Consider the following 24878-nt stretch of genomic DNA (forward strand, 5'->3'; position numbering starts at 1 on the left):
GGTGTCTCTTGGTTTGGCTGCTTAGTTATATGAATTGATCTGTTCTTTCAGAATGGTTTTGGCATTTTTCTTCTCTAGTGATGCCTTTTGTTTGGGGTTTTATCTTGTTTAGATTTTTTTCTTGGGGGGGGCAAGGTAAGAATGTTATATTTTATTTTTATTTTAGTCAATGGTTTTGGTCACCACATTGTAACGTGCAGGATGTGAGACAGTATAAATTCACACAAGTACTTTGGAAGTACTTGAAGTGCCTTGATTGCAAAGCCAGGCATCTAAGGTAATGTATGATTACTGAAGATTTATTCTTAAATCTTGCTAGAGAAATAATTTCCAAGAAGGATATTTCCATGCATCTTAAGCTGTGCAGAAGGTTGTTCTACTCTCTGTTTCTGTGTGATTCAAGTTTTGTTTTGCAGCATCATGACGAGAGGCTGAGGGAGCTGGGGCAGCCAGTACCAGAACAAGAGGACACAGTCTCAGGCTGTGCCAGGGGAGGTTTAGGCTGGGTGTTATGAAGTAGTTCTATACAGAGAGAGTGATTGCCCATTGGAATGGGCTGCCTGGGGAGTTGTTGGAGTCACCATCGTTGGAGGTGTTCAGGAGGCGACTTGATGGGGTGCTTGGTGCCATGGTTTAGTTGTTTAGGTGGGTTGGATTGGTTGGTGGGTTGGACGCGATGATCTTGAAGGTCTCTTCCAACCTGGTTTATTCTATTCTGTCATAGAAGTTGTGGCTTGAATGTGATATTGGCTCCATTTATTTTATTTTTTGCCCTGAAATAGTTGGTCCTTAAATGCTGGTTTTACAGTATCTTGAGATCTACAACATTATTTAATAAAAATATATAAATATATGAAATGGGAGATGGTCAGCCTGGTTAAAGGTGATATTTAAAAACCTGTTTCACAACACATTAGGTGGGTTAGCATAAGTCTAGGATCAGTACAGAAAGTTAAGTATGTGAAAGATTTATTAAACTTACCGGCTTTGCTTCTGTTTAAGTATTTGCGGAAGGCATTAATGGGGCACATTGGATGTGAGGGTTTGCATGTGATAAGAAATGTAGTGTAAAATTTCTAACTTTCTTTGGGTTGTATTTCCATTATTCTTCCTTTTTATGTCAATAAGATTCTCAAGGTGTGCTTCACAAGTGACAGACTTGACATATTTGCACCCTGTTTTACCATTATCGACATACCAGTATTACTTAATCTTATTTTCCCTTCATGCTTCTGTGCAGAGATTTCTGATAAATCTTCATAAGTCTTGATCCCATAAAAGCAAGTACTTATTCTGTGTTGAGAAATTGCATTCACTGCATAGGTTGGAAGAAAGATTAAAGAAGAAATGTTTGATTGTTGGCAGTAATACTATGTGGTATGTTATAAAACTTAGTCATTTTGCTGAAAACTGTGTGCATTTTGAGTTGTGCTAATGAAAGATCCCCTTTAAAATTCTCCTCATTAATACTGCCTTTGTTAACAGTCAACTTCAACTGCTGTCACTGAAGATCTGATTTGTGAGTGAAGAGAAACATTTTTCTTTTTTTTTTCTCATGTACTGCTTTGCGGCTGATTTACTGAGGACTGCTGTTGGCTGAGGTGTATCCTGGAAGCTGTATCCTAAGTGACATGAGATACCTCATAAAAGACACCCCTCTGGTGTCTTTTTCCAGCCAAATGGGGGGGGAGCCAACCCCCCCCAAACAAGCCAACACACAATTTAAAAACAGTGTTGTTGGAAGTACTGTCACTCAGCTTTGAAATCTGTAAGCATCAGCATCTGTGGTCTTTGGCTTTCTTCTGTTACCTTCTCAACAGGCTTTGCTGCATAGAACTCCCCAGGTTTTTCTGACTTCTGCAATGCCAGTACTTACCTTGGCCTATATGAAGGAACATGATCGCAGTCATTGAAATCAATAAATGTATTGCTTGAGCTTACACATCACTGAATTATCTTGGTTGTAAGGATCATTTCATTTTTATAAGATATAATTTGCTTGTAACCACAGCATTTTTCTTTGTCTGTTTTTCATTAGTCCAGTTCCAGCAATAGCTCTTAATTAAAATTTACAGCAGCTCCTAATTAAAATTCTGGTCTTTCTGCTCATGTTACCTCCCAGAGTGAGTTTATGAGGTCAGATCACTGTCAACGTAACAGGAGAGTGTACAGAACCTCCTAGAGGCACTCAGTAGTTATTGTTCAAATCTGGTTTTGTCATCTTCCTACTCATAGTTTTCCCAGGGTCAGAAAGGAATTTATCAGTTTATCAGTTACATCATTGGTAGCACTGTCCTGTTATGGAAATGGTAATATCAATTTTGTGGGTTAGGTGCTGTCTCATGTACTAGACCAGCTTATCAATCAACTGGTGTAATTTGTCTCTGATCACTGAACCTTATACTCTGTAAATACCATGCTTGCGACAGACTTATATGTAGGTTGTTACATTGATTGTCTAATTTGTGAGCCATACACTGTACACAGTCTGTGGCTGAGTCTCAAACCTATGCAAGGAGTGCCATCATGGGAATGTTACTGGAAATAATACTGATTTGCTTCACTTACAAATTGCAGCCCTGTCTGCAGTTTCCTGACAGTAATTTATACTGTATTTATACAGTAATTATGCTGATTAAATACTTTTGCACTTGAACTTTGTTTTCTCTTTTTCTACTTGTCACGGAAGCTAGTATGTTGAATGCCACAAATGTTTTTATTTGGTGTTTAAGAGAAAATAGTGGTTCATATTAAGGTATAGATTGTTACACAAATTAAGTATGTTGCTCTGTGTTGTACTAGTGGAAATGTGCAGTAAGAAAGATAAAAGGATAGAAAAGGTGTAGTAGATCATTTAGGGGATTTGCTTGAAAGACTACGTAAGTGAGGAACTTAAGAGGGAAAGGACAATGAAGAAGAAAGTAAGAAAAACACAGTGTGAAGAATCAGACTAAATCTCTGAGCCATGGTGATTTGTAATACTCTTCTACTTTGAGAGTTCTGCTCAAAAAAATAATAATCCAAAACAGTGTTCTTGGGAAAAATGCAATGCTGTACCTGCAGTCACCTAGGTCATTTCCCTTTAAGATGCTCTTGGAAACAAGCTTTCCACCTAGTTAATACACAACTGTATGCTTCAAATGAGATCAGAAACTGGATCTAAGTAAAGAACATTGCAGCCAACAATAAGGTGAAATTGAGAGATTATTTTTCTATATTTGGCATAGGATTATTGGTTGTTTTTCAGACTCACTCTTTTGTTCCTAATAAATATGTTGGCATTCATCCAACTAGAAATAGAGGGGTCCAGGTTTAATGACTACTGCAGTCAGCAAAATCTGTAACAGAATCATTAACAGAAGCTCAGTGCTGTGTAAGATCTGACATTCTCTGGTTTTTGTAGTTTTGACATTGAATTCTCTCTGGGACATTGCTGTTTTGATGTGGAATGAGTGATGGTGCAGCAGGGTGGTGATATACAGTAGCATTTAATGTATGGTGGTTGTGAAGTTGTGTTTAGTTGATAGAGTCTATTTTGAGTATTTATCTACCTGTGTAGCCTTGTGAAGGCACCTCATCATGCGAGGAATAAAGACTGGATATTGTGTATTTCTCAGTTTGTGTTAAAAGTACACTGTTATTTTACATTTGTGTTTTTATGGCAGTACTGCAGGATGGAGTAACTTGCTTTCCCTTCCCACACTGTGGTTCCTTGTGGACTTTAGTCTGTTTGAAGGCTGATGAATACATGTGTGCATGTGATATATGTTGCCTTTTGGGTTTTTTTTTATTTTCTTCATAATGTGTAGATATTTGAGTTTGATACTGCTGCAGTTTGGAAGCAGGAAGAGAAAGACATTTCTCAAATTTCTAGTTGTCTATTTCTCTAAGCAGTTCTCTAGTTTCTGTGCAAACTGTTGGACAGCTGTCTTCTCAAGCTTAAACTTCTTAGATCTTAGGTTAAAATTAAAATTTAATGTCTTCCTTTTTGGTTTTGATGATGTTTTTCCCAATCTTTACTTTCCTTTTGTATTTGTGTGATTGGTAGTTATGAAAAAAAAAAAAAACTAGAAACCCATCCAAGCTAGCACTAAAGTCAATATTGCGATCAGGAACGTTGTATTTATCAAAATCCATTCTGTGGTATTTAAATGTTTTATTTAATTCATTTTCCTAGTATGTATTCTATGATTCTAAATATTCTTTGTATTCAAAAAAGCCTATATCCACATTTTTGCAGGGAATATGAGAAATGGCTTTGAATATGAGAACCACAAAATACAATGTTTTAACTTCTTTCACACCCAAGTCATATACACTGCTTATTTGTTCATGCATCTTAAGCATCAAGTGTGGAATTTTAGTAAAAGACTATAAAGAAAAGATTATTTTTTTTTTATGCTGCACTGCCCACCATCTCTATTAAATTAAATTCTCCGAACTAGAGGGATTTTAAAGCATCATTTGTCTGCAAGAATGAAACTGGTAAAAACCTGTACCTACCACTTTTTTCTGGAGCACACTGACAAACTTTTTGGTAATTGGAAATGAAATAAAAATATTGTAGAATCTCTTCACTGCAAGACAACATGAAGTTTGCCCTTTTTTTTTTTTATTTTGGTTTTGTTGTTTTATTTTGGTGGGGATTTTTTTTAACATTAGCAGACATCAGAGAACTTGAAAGTACTTAAATGATTTTTGTTAACAATACAAAACATTGAAGGGCAGGCAGGAGTTGATTAATTTTCACTAACAAAAATTTGTTCCTTTTGAATATCAAACCCTTCACTTCTAAGTTAATTTTTACATATCAGTTGTTTGTTGTTTAACCTTGCCCTAAGCAAGTAATTGCTCTTCTTGCTGTACTTTTATCTCTGTTGTTAACTTCTTATATATGTGAATGCTCTTTTTTTGTGTGAAATCATGTACTTATTTTGATTGTAGTTTGTATTTATTTTAAACGTAATCGTTTGAGTCATCATTATGCTTACATTTTCAGACTTCGATTAGGAAGCAGTAAGTTGAGACTACTGCTTTGGGTGTGATTGTGTAGTATAGCACATTGTTCAGTACTTTTTTGCATTCAGAGCTGCCTCCGTAGGTGTTAATCCTTTGGTGGGGGGGGCTAAGTTACGATCTCAAATTCAAATCCCTTTCTTCGTGCCACATTAAGATGCATGTTGCCTTCAGTGAATACTTGTGATTGTTTGTCTAGATATCAGCTAGCTTTTATGTTCCTTAAGCTATATTAAACAGCGTTGCTCCAAATACTTGGCTTTATCATCTTTTCAGTACACATTCATCGTTATGTTTCGGTTTGCAGCTGCTTATATTTTTGTAATAACACTTTCTGCTTTAGGTCAAATTACTACTCATGTGCATTACTGTATATGCTTTCTTCACAAATTTCTGTTGATTTGTCTGCATAAATATTGACCAATAGCAGGAATAATATAATTCATCCACAATAATAGGCTCTCTTATATAAAGATATCCCAAAGTACAATGTTATTCCAGTCATGAAAGTAATGAAAATAGGTGTTTTGGGGTTTGTCTTTGTTGGTGTTCTTTGGTTAGTTGGTTTTGTTTTCTTTACAATGGGGGCAATGCTTTATTGCTATTGAAAGCAGCGCAGTTACCAGTGAAAATGGAACCATGTCCTTGAGATGGCGCACCTCCCCAGCACGCTGGGCTTGTGTCCTTCTCTGCATGTGCAGTTTTGTCAGAAAGCTAGTTATCTGTTATAGATTTGGATTAACTTTTTGGCATCAATCTGTTCATTTCTATTAAAAAATGTTAATATGTACCTGTTGAAAGCATGTTTTAAATTAAATGCTACCTTTGAGCTCTCCAGACTTAACTGTTTCTAAGCCTAATGGAGAAACACTGAGTCTGAACCCAAATGCGGCCACTACCACGAACAATGTTGCTTGTGTAGAACTTGTATTTGCATTGAGATGTAGAGTACTGGCAAATAGTATTTTGAAAAGTCATTGGCAAACCTTCAGTGCATACTGTGGTGCAGAGATATATATTGATGTATATAAGTGAGTATTTAGTAAAACTTCCATCTATGACTATTCTTTTGAGCAGGGCTTTTTTAACTCAGATTAGTTAGAGGCTGTTGCAGTTTGACATTGTCTATATGAGCAAGTGAAATGCCTCCACTGAGTAGTATGAAGTCCAGAGTGCTAGAATACTGGAAAGCAAAGCGAAACTCATTTGAAAAATAGAATGGATTTTAGATAAAGTTCAGTTTTTGGTAAAAGGTCAAGTTGTAGTACCTTTTTTTTATTTGTAGCAGTCCATTCATATACAGTGCTGTGCATGTTGTATGTGTAAGGTAATCTCACTTTTTTTAATCTACTGTAATTATCCTTTTCATTCTTGAAAATCCTTTTGAGTATTTTGCATTCCGATATTGATCCCAGTCTGTCTGACTGCTTCAGCTGGGACATCATTTTTCTTGTTTATCCCTAATCCTTTTAATATTTCCTTCCTGCCACTCTGCAGCAGTACAGTATACCTATTGTTTGGAATGTGTTTCAGTGTCGACTAAAGACTGTACAGTCAAAGTGGCTGTGTTTTAGCCTAGACTTCAGAAAACTGATATTACAGTGAAACACAAATACAAAGCAGAACAAGCCATGCCTTCAAAGTACATAGGCTGACCTTAGCACATCAGTTAGATCAGTCATACAAGATGTTTATATTTGTGGACCATATTCTGTTTTGAACTGCTCTGAAAAATGAAATGTTGGGCTAGCTATTTCAAAATGTTGCTTATTCTATATTCTTTATAGGGGCCTAACAGAAAAAGTACATTTTTATTTCTGTGTGTGTATATACTTAGGTATCTGTATACCATGCACGTATCAACTTATTTTTAAAGAAGCGTATGCAGAATAGCTCGTGTATCTCAGAGGAAGCATTGAGACCACAGTCTCTTATAGTTCTCTTCAGCCTTCTCTGATAAAAACATTCTGTCTTCATTTCTATGGTAACTTGAGTAAAGGTATCTCGGGTGACGCATAAGTTTGACAAAATGATGAAAATCCCTTCCTGGTTTCCAGAAAAGCAGGGATCTGTTTCATTTCACCTGAAGAATAAGATTCTGCCCCCACCTCCCCTTCGGGCTTTTCTGTTCTCCATTTCTTACACTGAGTTATTCCTTAAGATCCTTTCACCAATGCTTTAACTGTTCTGCTTCTCTTGTTAACTAAACTTGGCATATACTTTCTCTGCATATCAAAGCATAGCATGCAAGCATAACAAAGGAAAAGAATTGGGTAGAGGTGAAAGCAAGTGGTTTAATTCTTTGGGAGCCATTTTTATTTCCACACTACTTTGGTACTAGTCCAGATATATGTGATTGTGCTTGCTTGGTTGTTTTTTGTTGTTGTAACTGCTCTACTTTGTCCAAAAAAAAAAGAAAACTCAAACCCAGAACAACAACTAAGCAACCAACAGAACCAACAAGAGCCCCAAAACAACAAAACCTGACATCTTGGCTATCTATATTCAGAGAATCACCAAGGTTGGAAGAGACCTCAAAGATCATCAAGTCCAACCTGCACTACAGACCTCATGACTAAACCATGGCACCAAGTGCCACGTCCAATCCCCTCTTGAACACCTCCAGTGATGGTGTCTCCACCACCTCCCTGGGCAGCCCATTCCAGTGGCTAACAACTCTCTGTGAAGAACTTTCTCCTCACCTCAAGCCTAAACCTCCCCTGGTGCAACTTGAGACTGTGTCCTCATGTTCTGGTGCTCATTGCTTGAGAGAAGAGACCAACCTGCACCTGGCTACAACCACCCTTCAGGTAGTTGTAGACAGCAATAGGGTCTCCCCTGAGCCTCCTCTTCTCCAGGCTAAACAATCCCAGCTCCCTCAGCCTCTCCTCATAGGGCTTGTGCTCAAGGCCTTTCACCAGCCTTGTTACCCTTCTCTGGACATGTTCAAGAGTCTCAATGTCCTTCTTAAATTGAGGCGCCTAGAACTGGACACAGGACTCAAGGTGTGGCCTAACTAGTGCAGAGTACAGGGGCACAATGACTTCCCTGCTCCTGCTGGCCACACTATTCTTGATGCATGCCAGGATGCCATTGGCCTTCTTGGCCATCTGGGCACACTGCTGGCTCATGTATAGGTGGCTGTCAGTCAGCACCCCCAGGTCCCTTTCTGTTTGGCAGCTCTCCAGACTGTCTTAATAAAACTAGTGGCCAGTTTGAGTCTGGTATAAAACTTTCAAGAGGTTAAAGAACTTACATTCTGTCATAAAGCACTGGCTGTAACTTGAAGACTTCAGTAGCTTACCATTGTGCCTCCGCTTCCCATGTAACTTCTTAGGGTCATGGGAAATGTAATTTTTAAAGTAGGTAATAGCTTTTACTATGGAGAAACTTTGTAAAAGTTCTAGGTTTACAGCTGTTGCTAGAGACTCTTTCTAGAGGCAGACTCTGATATCAAATTGCAAAAAAAATCACATCCTGATTTCTTCTTTGTATTCCTTCCTTTGAAGATTCCTCTTCATCCCTCATACACTTGACAAGAAATACAGTGTGGTTGCAGGGAAGATTTGTTTTGAATTGTATGCTGTGACTTCTGAGATGCTACAACTTTCTCATTTGTTTCTTAGATGAAAATGAAAAATGTTTTTGAGACACCCTGACTTTTCAAGTGAATGGTTCTGTCTTAAGCTCACAGTATGCTCTAACTTACTCAGTTTTTATTATTCAATGACCATGGTAACTTATGTGGTTCAGTTATTGTTGTTAGTTGTAGAGTGTCTTCTGTCACATGTTTAGTAACAGCAGGTTCATTTCACAGGCTAATTTAAAGTAGTCAGAATCATCAGACCTACAGAAAGGAGAGGTTTCCTTGAAATGCAAATCTGGTTCTAATAGTATTTTAAACCTAGAAATAGCACTGTCACTGATAAGTGAAATAATTTTACATTAAATAGTCTGTAAAACCAACTTTTACAGCAGATATGAAGTTCATGTCAAGGACAGGTGTCTTTTCTAATTCATCAGAGTATCAGTTTATTAAAAATGTTACCTTTACAGATACATTTCTGCATTTCTTGAGGAGAGATATTTACAATAGATACTTTGTAAAAGCTTGATTGATCCAGACTCTTCATTTATCACTGTTGGCTCAGACTGGGGAGATGTTAGAGATACTAGAATGCTTCTTGCTTCAGTGATGTTTGAAAGGCTGTAAAGAGAATATGTGCCACAGTGAAACTTCAAGAGCAACCAACTAATAGTTTCTGTTCTTTCTGTAGTCATTTGAAATACTGCTTTTTTGGAACATCAAGACAATGTTTGCAGCCAACTAAGCTTTTCTTTATAGTTTGTGGGTTATCTGCTCACATTTAATTCATGAGATGCTTGACAAGTAACTGTTCTCCTTGATAATGATGGGGTTTAAGAAGAAATTGAAATGTGGTTAATTTTCATAGGCTTTTTCCATTATCTGACTCAATAAAATAGAAGAGCAGAAGTATATGCAACTCCTCACTTCACTAAATTGATAGATTCATGAGTAATGTCTTGCCTTGTTGAAGCAGTGACCTTACTAAAGGAGACCTACCGGCTGCTTTATGGGCAGAGGTAGAACAATGTTTAATAAAAACTTTATTTAATGTGATAAGTGTCTTGAGTAAAGACTCTTAATCACAAACCTAGACATCTCATTTAAGAAATAGTTTTACTTGCTTTCTACGTATACTTAGAATTGTATGAAATTGTGATGGATTCTCCATTATGGATTAGGAGACCGTAATGCATGCATATCTTCTTGCCACGTACTTCTTGTATTAAGAAGCTGCTTTATGCAGGTATAAGTATCTTACGGATGTGCTCTGCTAATTTATTTCATAGTCAGTCACATGCATAATTACAGAATCACAGAACTGACAATCTTGGAGGTCTCTTCCAACCTGGCTAACTGATCACCCAACCCTAACTAATCAACTAGACCATGGCACGAAGTGCCTCATCCAGTCTGCTCTTAAACACCTCCACTTCCCTGGGTAGCCCATTCCAATGGCCAGTCACTCTTTCTGTGAAGAACTTTTTTCTGACATCCAGCCTAAACTTCCCCTTGCACAGCTTGAGACTGTGTCCTCTTGTTCTGGTGCTGGTTGCCTGGGAGAAGAGACCAAGCCCCACCTGGCTGCAGTTTCTCTTCAGGTAGTCATAGATGGCAATAAGGTCTCCCCTGAGCCTCCTCTTCTCCAGGCTAAACTAACCCCAGCTCCCTCAGCCTCTCCTCCAAACCCCTCACCAGCTTTTTTGGCCTTCTCTGGACATGTTCCAGCAACTCAACATCTTTCCTAAACTGAGGGGCCTGTAACTGGACACAGTACTCAAGGTGTGGCCTAACCAGTGCTGAGTACAGGGGCAGAATGACTTCCCTTCTACTGATGGCCACACTATTCCTGATACAGGCCAGGATGCCGTTGGCCTTCTTGGCCACCTGAGCACAGTATTGGCTCATGTTCAGCCTACTGTCAACCAGTACCCCCAGGTCCCTCTCTGCCTGGCAGCTCTTCAGCCAATCTTTCCCCTGCCTGTAGCATTGCATGGAGGAGTTGTGGCTGATGTGTAGAACACAGCAGATGTGTTAAATCTTTCTGTTGGACTCTGCCCACCTGTCCAGCCTGTCAAGGTCTCTCTGCAGAGCCCTCTGACCCTCTAACAGTTTGACACCTGCTCCTAGCTTGGTGTCATCTGCAAACTTTCTGATGATGCACTCAATCCCTTTGTCCAGATCACGAATGAAGATACTGAACAGGATTGGGCCCAACAGTGATCCCTGGGGGACACAACTAGTGACTGGCTGCTAGCTGGAAGTTCCCTCTTTCCTTGAAATTCTGAGATTTTAGGTTCAATACACTGCTTTAAAAAAAAAAAAAAAAAAAAAAAAAAAAAGTTCTGATTCTGGGCAGATATAGTAATTGTTTATATTCTATTAATTATCAGCATTAAAGTCTTACAATGGAGTTTAAATCCTGATGCCTTTTTTGACTTTGAAAATGGTGGGTAGCAAGATTATCATTTATGTAATAGAGAGCAGCTTAAAGCAACATTTGGGGACAGATCAGTGCTTCATAGTGCATGTTGTGAATCTACCTTGGTCTATTGAGAAGCTACTTATAAATAGTTTGGGGTTTTTTTGGTGTATAAAAGGTAAAGTAGCAAACTATCACTGGTGAGTGATTTCACAGTTGTATTCTGTGAAATGCAGCTTTGTGTTGCCCTTCCTCTCTGTCTTTGGGGAAACTTGTATTTCTAATTAAACTGCTCTGACATGTTTTTTTATGTGTTTGTTTCCTTCTCCTAAGAAAGGAAAACAAGAGTTATTTAGCAATTCCTCTTGTTTGCTGAAGTCTTAAATAGCTGTATGTAATGATTTTTTTTTTTATCAGGAATCCTGCTTAAGCAGTAACTTTGGCTGCCTTACTGCTTCTAATCTGTGTTGAGATCCAATTCAAGTTTACTACAATGAACTGTAGAAATATGTCTGGTATATGGCCGTTATCCCTGTAAATAGTGAAGATGGGTATGCTTGCCATTTGCTGAGATAACAGGAAGAAAAATCTTGAAGATCTTAATGATTGCTTAATGATTGCTTAACAGTTACATCTTTTATTTAGACTTGATATCATGAGAAGCCCTTATGAGCTTCCACTGAACTGCAGTAAAAGGGAGCTCTCACCTTCTTTTGTTGCAGTGAGCACTGGGCTCAGGACACAGCTACACTAGTGTGGTGCAGGCTGAATAAAATATAACTAAAATGTAGTATTCCTACTCTGATACGTGCCGGTTTTTAATACTTCAGATAAAATACTGTTTTAGGACATACTGAGTAGGAACCCATAAGAAAACACTTTAAATTCTGCCAACCACATATCATTTCAGCCACTTGCTTCTTTATAGAAAAGGAAAATCACATCTAAATTATGAACCAAGTAATGACTTACTCTGCAGAGATTTTTCTTCACCTGCCCTTCTTCTGAGGACTGGATCTACGGAAGGAGAGTTGTCTGTTTGACCCAGTTTGGATTAATATATTTGACTTTCCTGTTGCTCAGTTACATTTGTATACTGGGATAGGAATCTTTTACCATGTACATAGTTTGAGATTATAATTTGGAAGTGTAACATTTACATAAGGAGTAGGAGGGAGGGGGTTTTGTTTATGTTTCAGGGCTATGAAGTACAAACATAATAGTGACACTGGGTTAAAAAGAAAAACTTCAGTTTGCTTTCTAAATGCCTGCGTGTGTTGTGTAACCTGATGTTAAAACACAAACATATCTTTGCAAGGTGGTGGTGATTTGTGTTTAAAGCATTTAATCTGAAAGTTGCTGGCTTTATTTAATAGTAAAGTTCTATTGTATTCAGTTACATTTAACTACACTATGCATAATGCTATAATGTGGAAAAGACTATCAGAGATAAAAACTATGAAATACTGAGTGAACATTTCATACCAAGATACTTGTCACAGTTTTCTGTTTAGAGAGTTTTTCTTCTACAATTTGTGATGCTTCTTACACACTGACAGTGACATATTCTTTTCTTTGTATTTTTTCTGTTATCTTACCAACTCCGAGAGCAGTCTTTGCATTGGTCTTCAAAATACATGTGTCTAGAGCTCTGAGCAGTCTAAATCCAAGCAGTTTGACATGCATTGAAAATTGGCCTGAACTGGTCAGATACAAACTGTCCTTAAGGAAATGTTTGTCTTGATAGAGACAGATATATGTATGTAAGTGCAGTCAAGTAAAAATAGTAGATAAACTTCTGAAAATACACATTACATAAAATATTTTCACAAGAGACAAACTGTGTGATGATGGGATGTAAATTGGAAAACTGCTGGGTACATAATGCTAGGGCAGATTAATTAATGAACAGTGTGAATTTAAGAGTGTCATGTGCATGACCTTCAAGGGCTGCTACTGTGCTACTGTTACACCACTTCTCTATGCATGATTGAACAACATGCAGTGAAAAATGAAAGTGTTCTTAAAATCTAAAGGGTTCAGCCTTCTTTTATATCCATATACTAAAGAATATCACCAAAATACTGAAACTAGTATGTTGTCTATTTATACAACTTTCTGCAGTGAACCTCAGAAACCAGTTCTGTTCAGTCTGAGCAATGTGCTTAATAAAGCAGATAAGAACCTAAGCATAAGGGTAGATTTCAAAAACATAGGTCTTGCAAGTGTTGTTTAAAATTCTAGGCAAAGTATCTGTCTAGGCTATTTTAAAGACAGATGGAAATAGTGGAGATTGTAACTGTAAGAGTTACTATGCTATTTAGTATCACATTTAAGCGAGTAATCTCTGTTGCTTGTATAAAAAAAAAAATAAAGTGCTTCTATATGAAAGTGCATGTAGTTGTTTTTTTCTGTTTTCCTACATTTGACAACAAAAATTGAGGCAAATGTTTATATTCATGATTTCCTTTTGCGGTTATGCAAGAACCTAGATGACTAATTCCCTAAGCACTTAGGTGTCTAGGTATTATATCCATCTGAGTTTAAATCAAAATAAGGCATGGATAGCAAATCAACCATGTAGACAAGCAGTACTACTTTGATTTTTCATCATGATCTGAAATTCAAAGAATGTGCTAAAATTAAGTGCAAAAATGATCCTTTCAGGAAAAACCCACTGTTGTTCTTGATGCTCAGAGTATGTTTCAAAGCAGAATTTTACATTGGTTTTTAGCATTAAAATCAAGCACCATCCAGTAACTTTAAAAACTCTGAAGTGAGTTGCTAAGAGCTTTGAGAGGATATTCACTTTTTATCAGAGATGGTCATATTTGGTTTGTCTTATACAGTTATTGATCATCTCTAGAGATGGATTTTAAAAATAGTGGTATCTTAAATATCAGATTGGAGAGACTGAGGGAGCTGGGGTTGTTTAGCCTGGAGAAGAGGAGGCTCAGGGGAGATCTTATTGCTGTCTACAGCTACCCAAAAGGAGGTTGCAGACAGGTGGGGGTTGGTCTCTTCTCCCAGGCAGCCAGCACCCTAACAAGAGGACACAGTCTCAAGCTGTGCCAGGGGAAGTTTAGGCTCAAGGTGAGGAGAGAACTCTTCACAGAAAGAGTAATTGACCATTGGAATGTGCTGCCCAGGGAGGTGGTGGAGTCACTGTCCCTGGAGGCGTTCAAAAAAGGATTAGATGTGGCACTTGAAGACATGGTTTATTAAGTTGTGAGGTGTTGGGTAATAGGTTGGACTTCATGATCTCAGAGGTCTTTCCCAACCTTACTGATTCTATGATTCTAAATATCAGATTAATATAGTGTGGTTTTTACTTGTTTCTCCTACTGTGCACCTAATTTTCATGTCAAAAAGTAAAATAATCGATTACTGCTGTAGAGGTAATAGTGACCATTGTAGAACTGTCTACTTTACAGACTCTTACAAATAACCAAGGGGTGGTACAAACACTTTATATGTTCAGGTCTTAGTTTTCGGTTGTTGGAGGACATTTTTTAGGTCAGGCCTGGAAAGGCCCCCTGCATTGCCTCCAAACACATAGGGTCTATAGGGTATGGTCACTTAAGATACTCTTCCTTTGCATGTCTTGAATCCAATTATTTTTTAACAGTGCTCAGGTACATGGAGCAAAGTGAGACCTTCACCCTCTTTGTGCAATTTTTTTACTGTTTACATTATGGAATAAATTGGTCATAGGAGTGGTCTGATTTTTCCTAATGTGGCTTAGTCACTGAAGGGCATGATACCAAATATTTTGCCAAAATTGGCATTAGTTCTTTTTGAGAATAGGGAATCTACTTCTTTCCAAGTTTTGCAAGTGTGTTACATAGTTGTTAAAGAACCTTCTATGTCTTCATTCTCTGTTTATGTCAGTGTTTGCCGAGCTTGTCAGTGTTCCCACCAGCTTGCTGAGTCTTGCTCCTTGATACTCCTTTTCTTACAGCCATGTGCCTGCAGCCAGTGTCTCAAACCTCTAGTATCGGTGCCAGTGCTAGACAGACCTCTTCGCTTTCACTATTCAACACTTTTAATGTGAGCGTTGGTAGTGTGAACAGAAAAAAATACTCTTCTGCTAATGTATAGACTCTTCATATACGTTAGCTGTGCAACTTTTAACCAGCTTTTTGAATATGTGAAATCTTAGTTCAGGTGATTCAAGTTTAATTTATTAAAATTAGTCACATGTGATGGAAACTGTTAGGAGACGGAAGGTGTAGGTGTGAATGTCAGAGTTCTGCATGATATGCCAAGTGTTTTTGATGCCATGGCCAAATGCATAGCTGTTCTTTGTGGCTGTACAGGTTCAGCAGTGATGCACACTACACAAATAGGAATTTTTATAAAATATTGGGTATCTACCATCTTGCAGATACCACAACTTTATTTTTTTTAACATGTATTTCATAATTTTGCTATTGGTGCAACAGCAGCGCTTTCATTTTTACTGTGTTGAGGGGAGGGAGAAGAAAGGGACCTTTATCAGCGCTCATCTTTACAGCTTTGGTACAGTATTTTGGTGACATTTATGGCATGCTGATCTCTCTCCCTTTCAGAAGAGAAACCTGATTGCTCCAAGGCCCGCTGTGAAGTCCAGTTTTCTCCTCGCTGTCCAGAAGATTCCATCTTGATTGAAGGCTATGCTCCTCCTGGTGAATGCTGTCCACTCCCAAGCCGTTGTGTGTGTAATCCTGCAGGTTGCTTGAGGAAGGTTTGCCAACCTGGGTATTTGAATATATTGGTTTCTAAGGCATCAGGAAAACCAGGAAAATGCTGTGATCTCTATGAATGTAAACCAGGTAAAAGCACACTTTTTCTCTCAATTTTTTTCAATTTTTGCTAACTGTCTGACAATCACAATAACCTATATATGTATAATTGTATCTAATAAAGTGTGTGTAGTCTCTGAACTCTTCAGATTGTTTTTCAAAATTAAAATGATTGTGTGACAGCACCCATTTAAAAAAAAAAAAATAATATATGCTACTTATTTTCTTCAAACATTAATTTAAAATGAGCAACAAGAGAAAAGTAGCCTACTGAGGAATATTGTATTTCTTTAGATGCTGCTAGTGAAAGTCACGTACTTCAAATACTAATTAGATCATGCAGGGGGTTGTTCTTTCATAATAGAAATATATCCTGCACGTAGAAGTAATTATGGTGTCTGTTGTAAGATTTCTCTAGATTATGAACTGATACCATTAAAACCTGGAGAGCTCAAGGATTGTGGAGGACCATAGTGAAATGACTTCACAAAATTCTCAGTGTTTCCCCATTTTCCATTTCATGAGAATATGAATCACCCCTTCTTGTGATTTATTATTCTCAGTGAAGTGGAAGATGTAATGCACTCTTCTTTTTGATCCAGGCTTTGGTAAAGATGAATAATAAAAATAGAGGGATGAAAGCAGACATATAAAATTGTATAATCCAAAATCTTACGTGCAATCAGGTTCAAGTATGCTTAAGCAGTGCTTTTTCTATGCTTGTTTAACATTTTCTTAAATCCTCCACAGAAAATAATTGTATGTTCTCTGTAACTTCTAGTGCTTCTTTGTTTTTCCTAATATCCAATGCAAATCTGCTGGTGTGGAAATGTTAGCAGATAGTTTTTTCTGTCCTGAGTAGCTGAATAAGTCTCTAATTTTTTTTTTTTTTTTTTTTGTATATATAATGTTTTGTCAACCATAGTCTCTTTTTTATGTAGAACTAGCTATACTTTCTTATAGCATAGTTTCCTTGGACTCCTTCCTTGTTATGTTGCCCTCCTATAGGTTTTCTTACGTTTGTCCATACGTCTTTACAATGTGGTGTCCAAAAGAAAACTACTCTTTTGAGTGAATCTTCATCAGCACTAAATACTGTAGAATAATTCTGTCTTTTTTGCAGAATTCAAAATAAGAGATGACTCTTTCGCAAGAGTTATGTTTAGTGAAATGCTGTGATCCCAAGGTGTAGTACAGCTACTACTGAACCACTCCTTGTACATTTTAATTCTCCCTCAGTTTTATCTAGTTAACTTTAGATTATTTATTGGTCAGCACAAATGTTTGCTCCAGTCGTGTCCTCATGACTCTTATTTGCATTCTTATCTTGTAGTTTTCAAATAACTCCACTCAGACTTACATTTGTATGTTACTTCTTGAAGATTGTTGTCAGTATTAGAGAATCTTCAAACTGAATATGTGATTATTGCATTAGAGAATTTATGTAACACTGTGTGTTATTTTCTGAAGGCGTTTATTTTATGTTGTAGGGAGTTACAGTAGAATAGAATTAACCAGGTTGGAAGAGACCTTTGAGATCAAGTCCAACCTATCACCCAACACCATCTCATCAACTAAACCATGGCACCAAGTGCCCCATCCAGTCTCCTCGCAAACACCTCCAGTGATGGTGACTCCACCATCTTCCTGGGCAGCACATTCCAATGGCCAATAACTCTTTCTATGAAGAACTTCTTCCCAACATCCAGCCTAAACCTCCCTCTGGCACAGCTTGAGACTGTGTCTTCTTGTTCTGTCACAGGTTGCCAGGGAGAAGAGACCAACCCCCACCTGGCTACAACCTCCTTTCAGGTAGTTGTAGACAGCAATAAGGTCTCCCCTGAGTCTCCTTTTCTCTAGGCTAGGCAACCCCAGCTCCCTCAGCCTCTCCTCATAGGGCTTGTGTTCCAAACCCCTCACCAGCTTTGTTGCCCTTCTCTGGACATTATTTTCTGTCTTCTCTGCAAAATTCAAAATAAGAGATGACTCTTTCGCAAGAGTTACGTTTATTGAAATGCTGTGATCCCAAGATGCAGTATGGCTGCTACTGAACCACTCTTATTTGTACATTTAATTCTCCTTCAGTTTTATCTAGTTAACTTCAGATTATTTATTGGTCAGCACAAATGTTTGCTCTGATCGTGTCCTTGTGAGGTTAAGAGGTAAAAGTACATGGGACTGGAAAACAAGGAGAGATATATATGTGAGAAGGATAGAAGAGCAGAGAAATATAAGGAAGTGCAGAGCTTTGCAATATAGGTTAGAAACTGAGGGAATGAGTTCTCCTCCACCTTGGAAGGTGATGAAAGTGTGTTTCGTAGTGACTTGAGAGGCTGAGGGTTGTAGGTGGATACTCTTGTGCATTTCTGCAGTGACAGGTGATGAAAAATGTAATGGCTAAATAATCAGTTACAGAGCAAGTAGGGTTTCCTACTTGTTGCACTGCCTTGACCTCACCAGGGAAAAAAAAGGAATGCTCCTAATTATGGAACTGTTAGTCACTATGTAGCCACATCAGTGGCTGTCCAAGTTGACTTTTATAACTTTGTTCTTGGTGTTGCTTTTGTTTACTGTTTAACAGTGGGAAGATTAAAAAGCAAAAACAAGCCCATGCAAGACTGGAGGGCAGGGAAAAAGTATGTGAATGTTGACGAATCTTAGTAGACAAATTACAATACTTACTGGTAAATCTTTGCAATTCTGAGCTCTTATCAGTTTTCAGAGGAGTATCATTTTCCAAGTGAAAACTGCAATTAAATTGCTGAAAGGAAAATAGGAAGCATTTCTTTAAATGCTACAAGTCTTAAAAAAGAGTTGTCTTTCATTTTGAGATCCACTTTGTCTTCTACTTCTCTGGCTTTAGGAATACAGTGATAGAAGACATTGACATTCAGTTCCAATGAACAGTGAAGAAAAACCTTAGTAGCTCAAGTTTACATGTCTATAACTCCAGACTAATTCATCTTAAATGTTCTTGCCTTTTGCTCCATCAATCATCTCACCACAATTGTGGTACCTATTGAGAACAGCTATGTTGTGTTCTTTTGGTTTACTGCAGTTGGTAAGCTCAGAGCGGGGATAACAGTGGTCTGGTACTATAAGCAATACGCTTTGCTCTCACAAGCTGTGTATGACTTCCCAATCATGAGCAGTGAGGTTACTGAATGAGCACTGACTCTAGTTTGTAAGCTGGTAGTTACAGATCTTAAATATTCTCAAAAGTAAGGTGGTTTTTTTCTTAAAGGTTGTTCAAATTAATAATCTCAAATGGAACTGCATAGTGTGCTAACAGTAAAATTAGCCTGTAACAAGATTAGTAGCACTGTGTGCCTCTTTTGCTAAGAAACTAAAGCACTGTGAATAGTGATGTTTTTAAGTCATGTTTGTTGGATGGAGCTATAATCTCATCTAAAAGGTATTTTGCTAAAGTTGTGGTAGAAACTCTAGCTTCAAATTCTGAATAAAGAAAGGTAAACTATTTACTTTGGCAGTTATCCAACAGATGTTTGTTCTACTTCTGATAACTTTCTTGTTGTATGGTGGGAAGCATCATCACTTTGTTTCTGACATCCTTGGGGAAGCATTGGGAAATGTCTGTCATGCTAGAGGTAGCCTCTGTTAAAAAGACTGTTCATTTATCATTCTTCTAGCCATCTTTTTGGCAGAGATTTCACTTACCTTCAGCACCCATACATCCTAAAAATTTCTGCTGCTGAAATGGAAGTTTTATTTTGGTACCAAATCTTGGTTTAAACATAATTGTAAAGAGAATGTGGTTTTTTTGCCTTATTTTTATTCAGTCAGGACTTGATGGAAAGTCTGAAATCACCAACAAAATGCAGTAGGTAGTATATAATGATGCACAGGGAAATAGCTTGTGCTCTACCCTGGTGTAGCTTCAGTGTTGAAAATCAGGTTTGCAATTGTAACAGTCTTACAATAAAGACAGGGGTCAGCAAAAAATGAAGTTTTTGTATGTAGTTGAAAGAAACAGGTTTGGTTCCCCCCCCCCCCCCAGTTGCTTACAGAAATAGCATGTGTGGTGTTTTATTGGAAGCTGCTGTTGAGAATATCAAGATGAGATTGGGAAACAACTGGAGAAAATGAATGGGGAAGAATTACAGATGTATTTCTAATGGAGCTGACATTGTAAAGGGGGGGGGGGGGAAGAGCAAATACAGGAGTCTATGTTGGGAAATGCCTGTGAAAGGGAAGTTAAGCAAATGATTCAGACAGTAATACAGCTGCATTGAAAGTCCAGGAATACCATCTGTTCGTTTTGTATTTGATGCATTCTGAAGTGTGAGGAGATGCAAAAAAGGATTTTTAATTGTCATGAGGAGATACTTCTGTACTTTCTTTTTCTGTCTCCTGGAGCAGAAAGTGTAATAACTACCATTATCAGATGGAGTCAAGTTGTGTTGTGTTATTTGTGAAGGACCGGTTGAAATACATCTGAACTGCAAGGAAAGGGTGTTATGTGATGATCCTTAGCTGATGTAGGATCAGGCTGCATACCCTTGTACTGGATTCTCAGAAAGCTCAGACTTCTGAGTAAAATACAAAGTCTTTCCTGTGCTGAGCCATTGTGTTGTCAGAGATGGACCTGCATAGATAGCTAGCTATATTTTGCCCCAGAACGATACATTCTATTCAGTGAAAAGTTAACATAAGTAAATGTGAAACTTACTACACTTATGTTAAAGTATATTACTTAGAAGTTACTTTCACCTAGATATTAAAATTTACGTGATCAAAGACCTTCAGTTTCATGGTCTACAGTGGAAATCATCTACATCTGTAATAGGGTTTCTGCTATGCTCTTGTGGAAAAAGAGAGTAATGCTCAGATGTTGCTATATGCAAATTCAGTGCATGAGAAAGTTCCTGAAGACTCAGAAGACTGAGTACATCTTCACTGACAGCAAATTGCAACATGTTTGTGCTCTTGAAGATATGAATTTATCAATTTATACAGCTTAAAGCTACTAGGATAAGACAAAAATACTTTCTTTAGACAAACTTTAAAACTTTTAAGCTTATAGTAAAATACATTGTTACAGCTTGTGATAGACCTGTTCCTTAAAAATACACTTTGTAACTATTGGAATCTAAGTAAGATGCAAAAATAACAATAATAGTTTAGTGGTAAATGTTTGAAGTCTTATTTTTTAGGATAGTAATACAGCTGATCTGGGAACATCTTTTTAACTAGTGAAGAATCTGATTATAGGCTGGTTTGTAACTTTTAAGTATTTTCAGCTTATCTGGAAGTTTGGCTCAAAACTTTTTCCTGTTTTAGAAAATCATTTAAATCTGAGAAGTATATAGGAAATTTTTGGTTTTTTTCTTCTTCTTCCAATATTTTTGATCTTGTATCTCTCTTAGCCTTTCCTCACAGGAAAGAGATTAATAGAGCTGGGACTTTAAGCCTGGAGGGGAGAAATCTCAGGGAGATCTCAATATAAAAACCTGAAGGAATGGTTTGAAGATACAGGCAAGCTCTTTTTGGTAGTGCATAATGGCAGGACCAGAGACAGTGGGCACAAACTGAAAAAGCAGAGATTTGCACTGAACATCAGTGAAGTATTTTTTTTTTCACAACAACAATGATCCAGCATCAGCACAAGTTGCTTGGAGAGGTGGTAGGGTATCCATCTTTGGACATACTCAAAAGCTGTCTCGGTACAGTTCTGAGCAGCCATATCTGCATGACTTGGCTTGGGAAGGGGATTGGACCAGGTGACCTCCAGAAGTCCTGTCTACTCTCAGCTGTCCTATGATTGATCTAGTTATGCAACAATAAACATCTCCCAGATCAGAGTGAAGACTGTGGTGAGGTCTGAGCATAGGTAATAAAATTCTGTGGATAGTTTATAAGCTCAGTGCATACACTATGTTCACCAAACCTTACTAATCCCTAAAAAAATTGGAGGGTACTCTGGTACTTGTAAGAGATCAATACAAAATAAGTAAAATCAGTTGAGTCAAACCAACAAGGGAAACCACTGATCCTCGAGGTCTCTTCCAACCTTTGCGATACTGTGATACTGTGACTACAGCCACTTAATTACATTAGAATTTCCTATTTGAATGCTCCTGATTTCTTTGTAGTTTTTCCTAAATTTTTACTTTATTAAAAAGTAAGACTGTTTAATCTACTCCTCAGTGGTTGTGAGCTATATACTAAGAACACTATAGCCATCTGAAAGAATAAGAGCCATTTAGGACCTTAGTTTTAAGGCCTGGTTGCAAGATTAGAGAATTCCTGTGTGTGTTGTGGGGTGTTTGTTTGGGTTTTTTTTGTGGGTGTGGAGGGGTTTTGTTTGGTTGGTTTTGGGGTTTTTTTGCTTGTTTTTTTTTCTTTGTCATTACAGATATATGGGAAGATGGCAGGGAAACAGCTGTGCAATCACACTTATTAGTGAAACTTAGTGGCTATTCTTCCCAGAAAGTTTACCTGGGAAGGAGGAGGGGGCCTTGAATTTAGGGAGGCAGAAAGGTTACTAGTTTAAATTCAGGAAACTGTTAGGAAACTGAACACTGGTAGTTACTTGGCACAACAGAATCATGTGATTGTATTTGTTCTGTACCATCTTTATTTAGAATAGATTAAACCAAACCAGGTTGGAAGAGACCTTCAAGATCATCGCGTCCAACCCATCAACTCATACTGATGAGTTCATGATTCTCAGTACCTGTTGTGATAATGGAGTAACTAGGTGTATATTTCTTACAGAAGAGTTGTTTCAGATGTGTTGTTAATAAATGGAACATAAAATGCTGTAGAGTTTTTTGAAGTGCAGTATTATGGGATTAAGAAAAATGCTTACCTTCATAAGCTTATGAAGGCATACAGAAGTTAATTCAGTAATTGCCATTGTCAAGATGAATAACTGGAATCTTTTTATTTCAATGACTTTCTGCATTGCTTCACAAAATGGGCTTTATTTAAATTTGTGTGTTTCGTAGTGAGAACTTTTTGAACTTGTCAGGTTGCCCTGATTCAGCAGATGGCTTAATTTCCCAAATAACTGGAAAAGGCAGATTCTGAATGTTGCTTATATGGAAGATACTTGTCTACTTTGAAAGTTAATGGTCTTGAGAACAAACCTACTAGTTTTAACCTTCATGAGCTGCAAACTGGTTTCATTGAACTTCTGCTTTAATGTCAGTGTTTAATGAAATATGTAATTCTGAGAGTGATGACCAATTGAATTATTATTGCAGGATACCTCTGAGAACTGAGAATCAAGCCTGAAAAATGTAGGACTAGAAGACCAAAAATGGGACTTTGAAAGGCATCAGCTCTTGCAAGAATTGTGGTATAGCATTGCCAAGCTGCTTTTGCACTGCAGTAAGCAGCTTTAGTAGTGTCAGTACTGAAGCGTAGTTCAATCAGTAATTGGGAATATTATACTGCATACTCTGATTAACTTACTGTTCATCCTGCCTATTGACTCAAAAGGTTGCTTATTTCTTTAATGAGGGAATGGTGTTTTGTTCTGTACTTTCTTATAATTATGATAAGGGGTAGCAAAGAGTTTGAGCTGGTATTGTTACCAGGAGAGTTTTAGGACCAAAGATGATGATGTATTTCGGCTTTACTGAGTGACTCATAGGATTGAATGGTTGGATTGGTTGATGGGTTGGACGCGATGATCTTGAAGGTCTCTTCCAACCTGGTTTATTATTTTTATTATGTTCAGCCTGATATTGATTCATTCCCCCCCTGCACTTACTGCTTTCCAAAAAGCATCTCTTTTACTAGTTATGTGTAATTCTTGTTAATGCATATAGATTTGGTAATTTGCATTTCTTCATATATGTATATATAAAAGATACGTGAATATATATATTCAACATATATAAATTCCTAAACAACAATCTGATGGGACAATGGTTGACAGTGTTTATATGTGTAGGCATAAATCCACAGTGTATCTTTTTTTTATCTATTTATTTATTACCTATAACCCTGGCACTTCACTTTTCTGAACAGACTTTAATCAGGAAAAAAATTGAACAGTGAATTATTAACTGTCTTAAAAACTTTGGGGAAAATACCCAGTATATTTCTAGTAACTAATATTACTCGCAGGTCTAATCATTAAGGCTGCCTGTCTAACTTGTATAATTTTTATTTTTTTTTATTAACTAGTAATACTTCAGTTGCTTCCCAAGCCAATTTTTAAAAGTGGATCTAGAAGAGAATGAAATTCTGTATAAGTTACCTGCAGAGCGTGCATTCATTGAGTAATTTTTCTGACTCAAGTTAAGACTGCATAACTGATTGCTTATGATGAAATAATTTGCAAAAAGCTTATAAAGTGCACGCAAAGTAAATTTTCTTCTTCCTTTCTTTCATAGTGTTCAGTGTGGATTGCAGTACAGTTGAATGTCCTCCTGTTCAACAAGTTGTTTGCCCTCTGGATAGCTATGAAACTCAAGTCAGGCTGACAGCTGATGGCTGCTGCACCCTGCCAACAAGGTTGGTATCTTGATTGGTAATTATTTTTAACTTACTCTCCATAATTCAAGTACTACTAATACTAACATACTTTTGTATACTTTACTGGGATACTAACATACTTTTGTGGCAAGAAATGTTAATCCAGAATAAAAAATACATGAAGTGGATTAAAGGTACATCAGGCTAACAGAAGTACAAAATTTATCTTCTTGAATCGGAATAGAATTTTGCTTAGTACAACTACATGAAGCTGACTTTTGCTAAAATGATTTTGTGCCTCTAGATTAATGACTTCTCTTTCTTCCCCCTCCCCCTTTTTTTTTTTTTTTTTCTGGTTGGTGGGGTTTTTCCAAGATAGTAAATTAGTTTTACAAAAGTGTACTTATTTGAGAAACTTCTGAAGGTCTTTGGTGTCAAGTAATTGAAACAGAGATAGCAGATGATGTGCTGGAGAAAATCTAACCTAGTTAAAGCAAAGTGGGTTTTATATGTGAAGATGAGTATTAGAAGCCAAAAGGCAGTGGCTACCTGGAACTGTCAGGAAAAAAGTTTCAAGTACTCACTTCCATTTTATTCTGTTGTTGTTTAGGTAGTGTTA

At 37.4% G+C, this 24878-nt stretch overlaps 1 protein-coding gene across 3 annotated transcripts in view; it reads left to right on the forward strand.

The window, feature by feature from the left end:
- The window catches only part of CRIM1 (cysteine rich transmembrane BMP regulator 1), a 185845-nt gene that overhangs the window by 72602 nt on the left and 88365 nt on the right, over positions 1 to 24878 (forward strand). For 2 of the 3 annotated variants that reach the window (XM_068156138.1, XM_068156141.1), the window contains exons 3-4: positions 15596 to 15838; positions 24178 to 24298. In XM_068156138.1, coding sequence (XP_068012239.1) covers positions 15596 to 15838; positions 24178 to 24298 — 364 coding nt within the window. The remainder of the gene's footprint in view (positions 1 to 15595; positions 15839 to 24177; positions 24299 to 24878) is intronic. The other variant, XM_068156150.1, reaches the window with a different exon arrangement.

This window comes from Melanerpes formicivorus, unplaced genomic scaffold (assembly GCF_026170545.1).
Source record: "Melanerpes formicivorus ecotype bairdi unplaced genomic scaffold, bMelFor1.0.p_v2 SCAF_2, whole genome shotgun sequence".
NCBI lineage: Eukaryota > Metazoa > Chordata > Aves > Piciformes > Picidae > Melanerpes > Melanerpes formicivorus.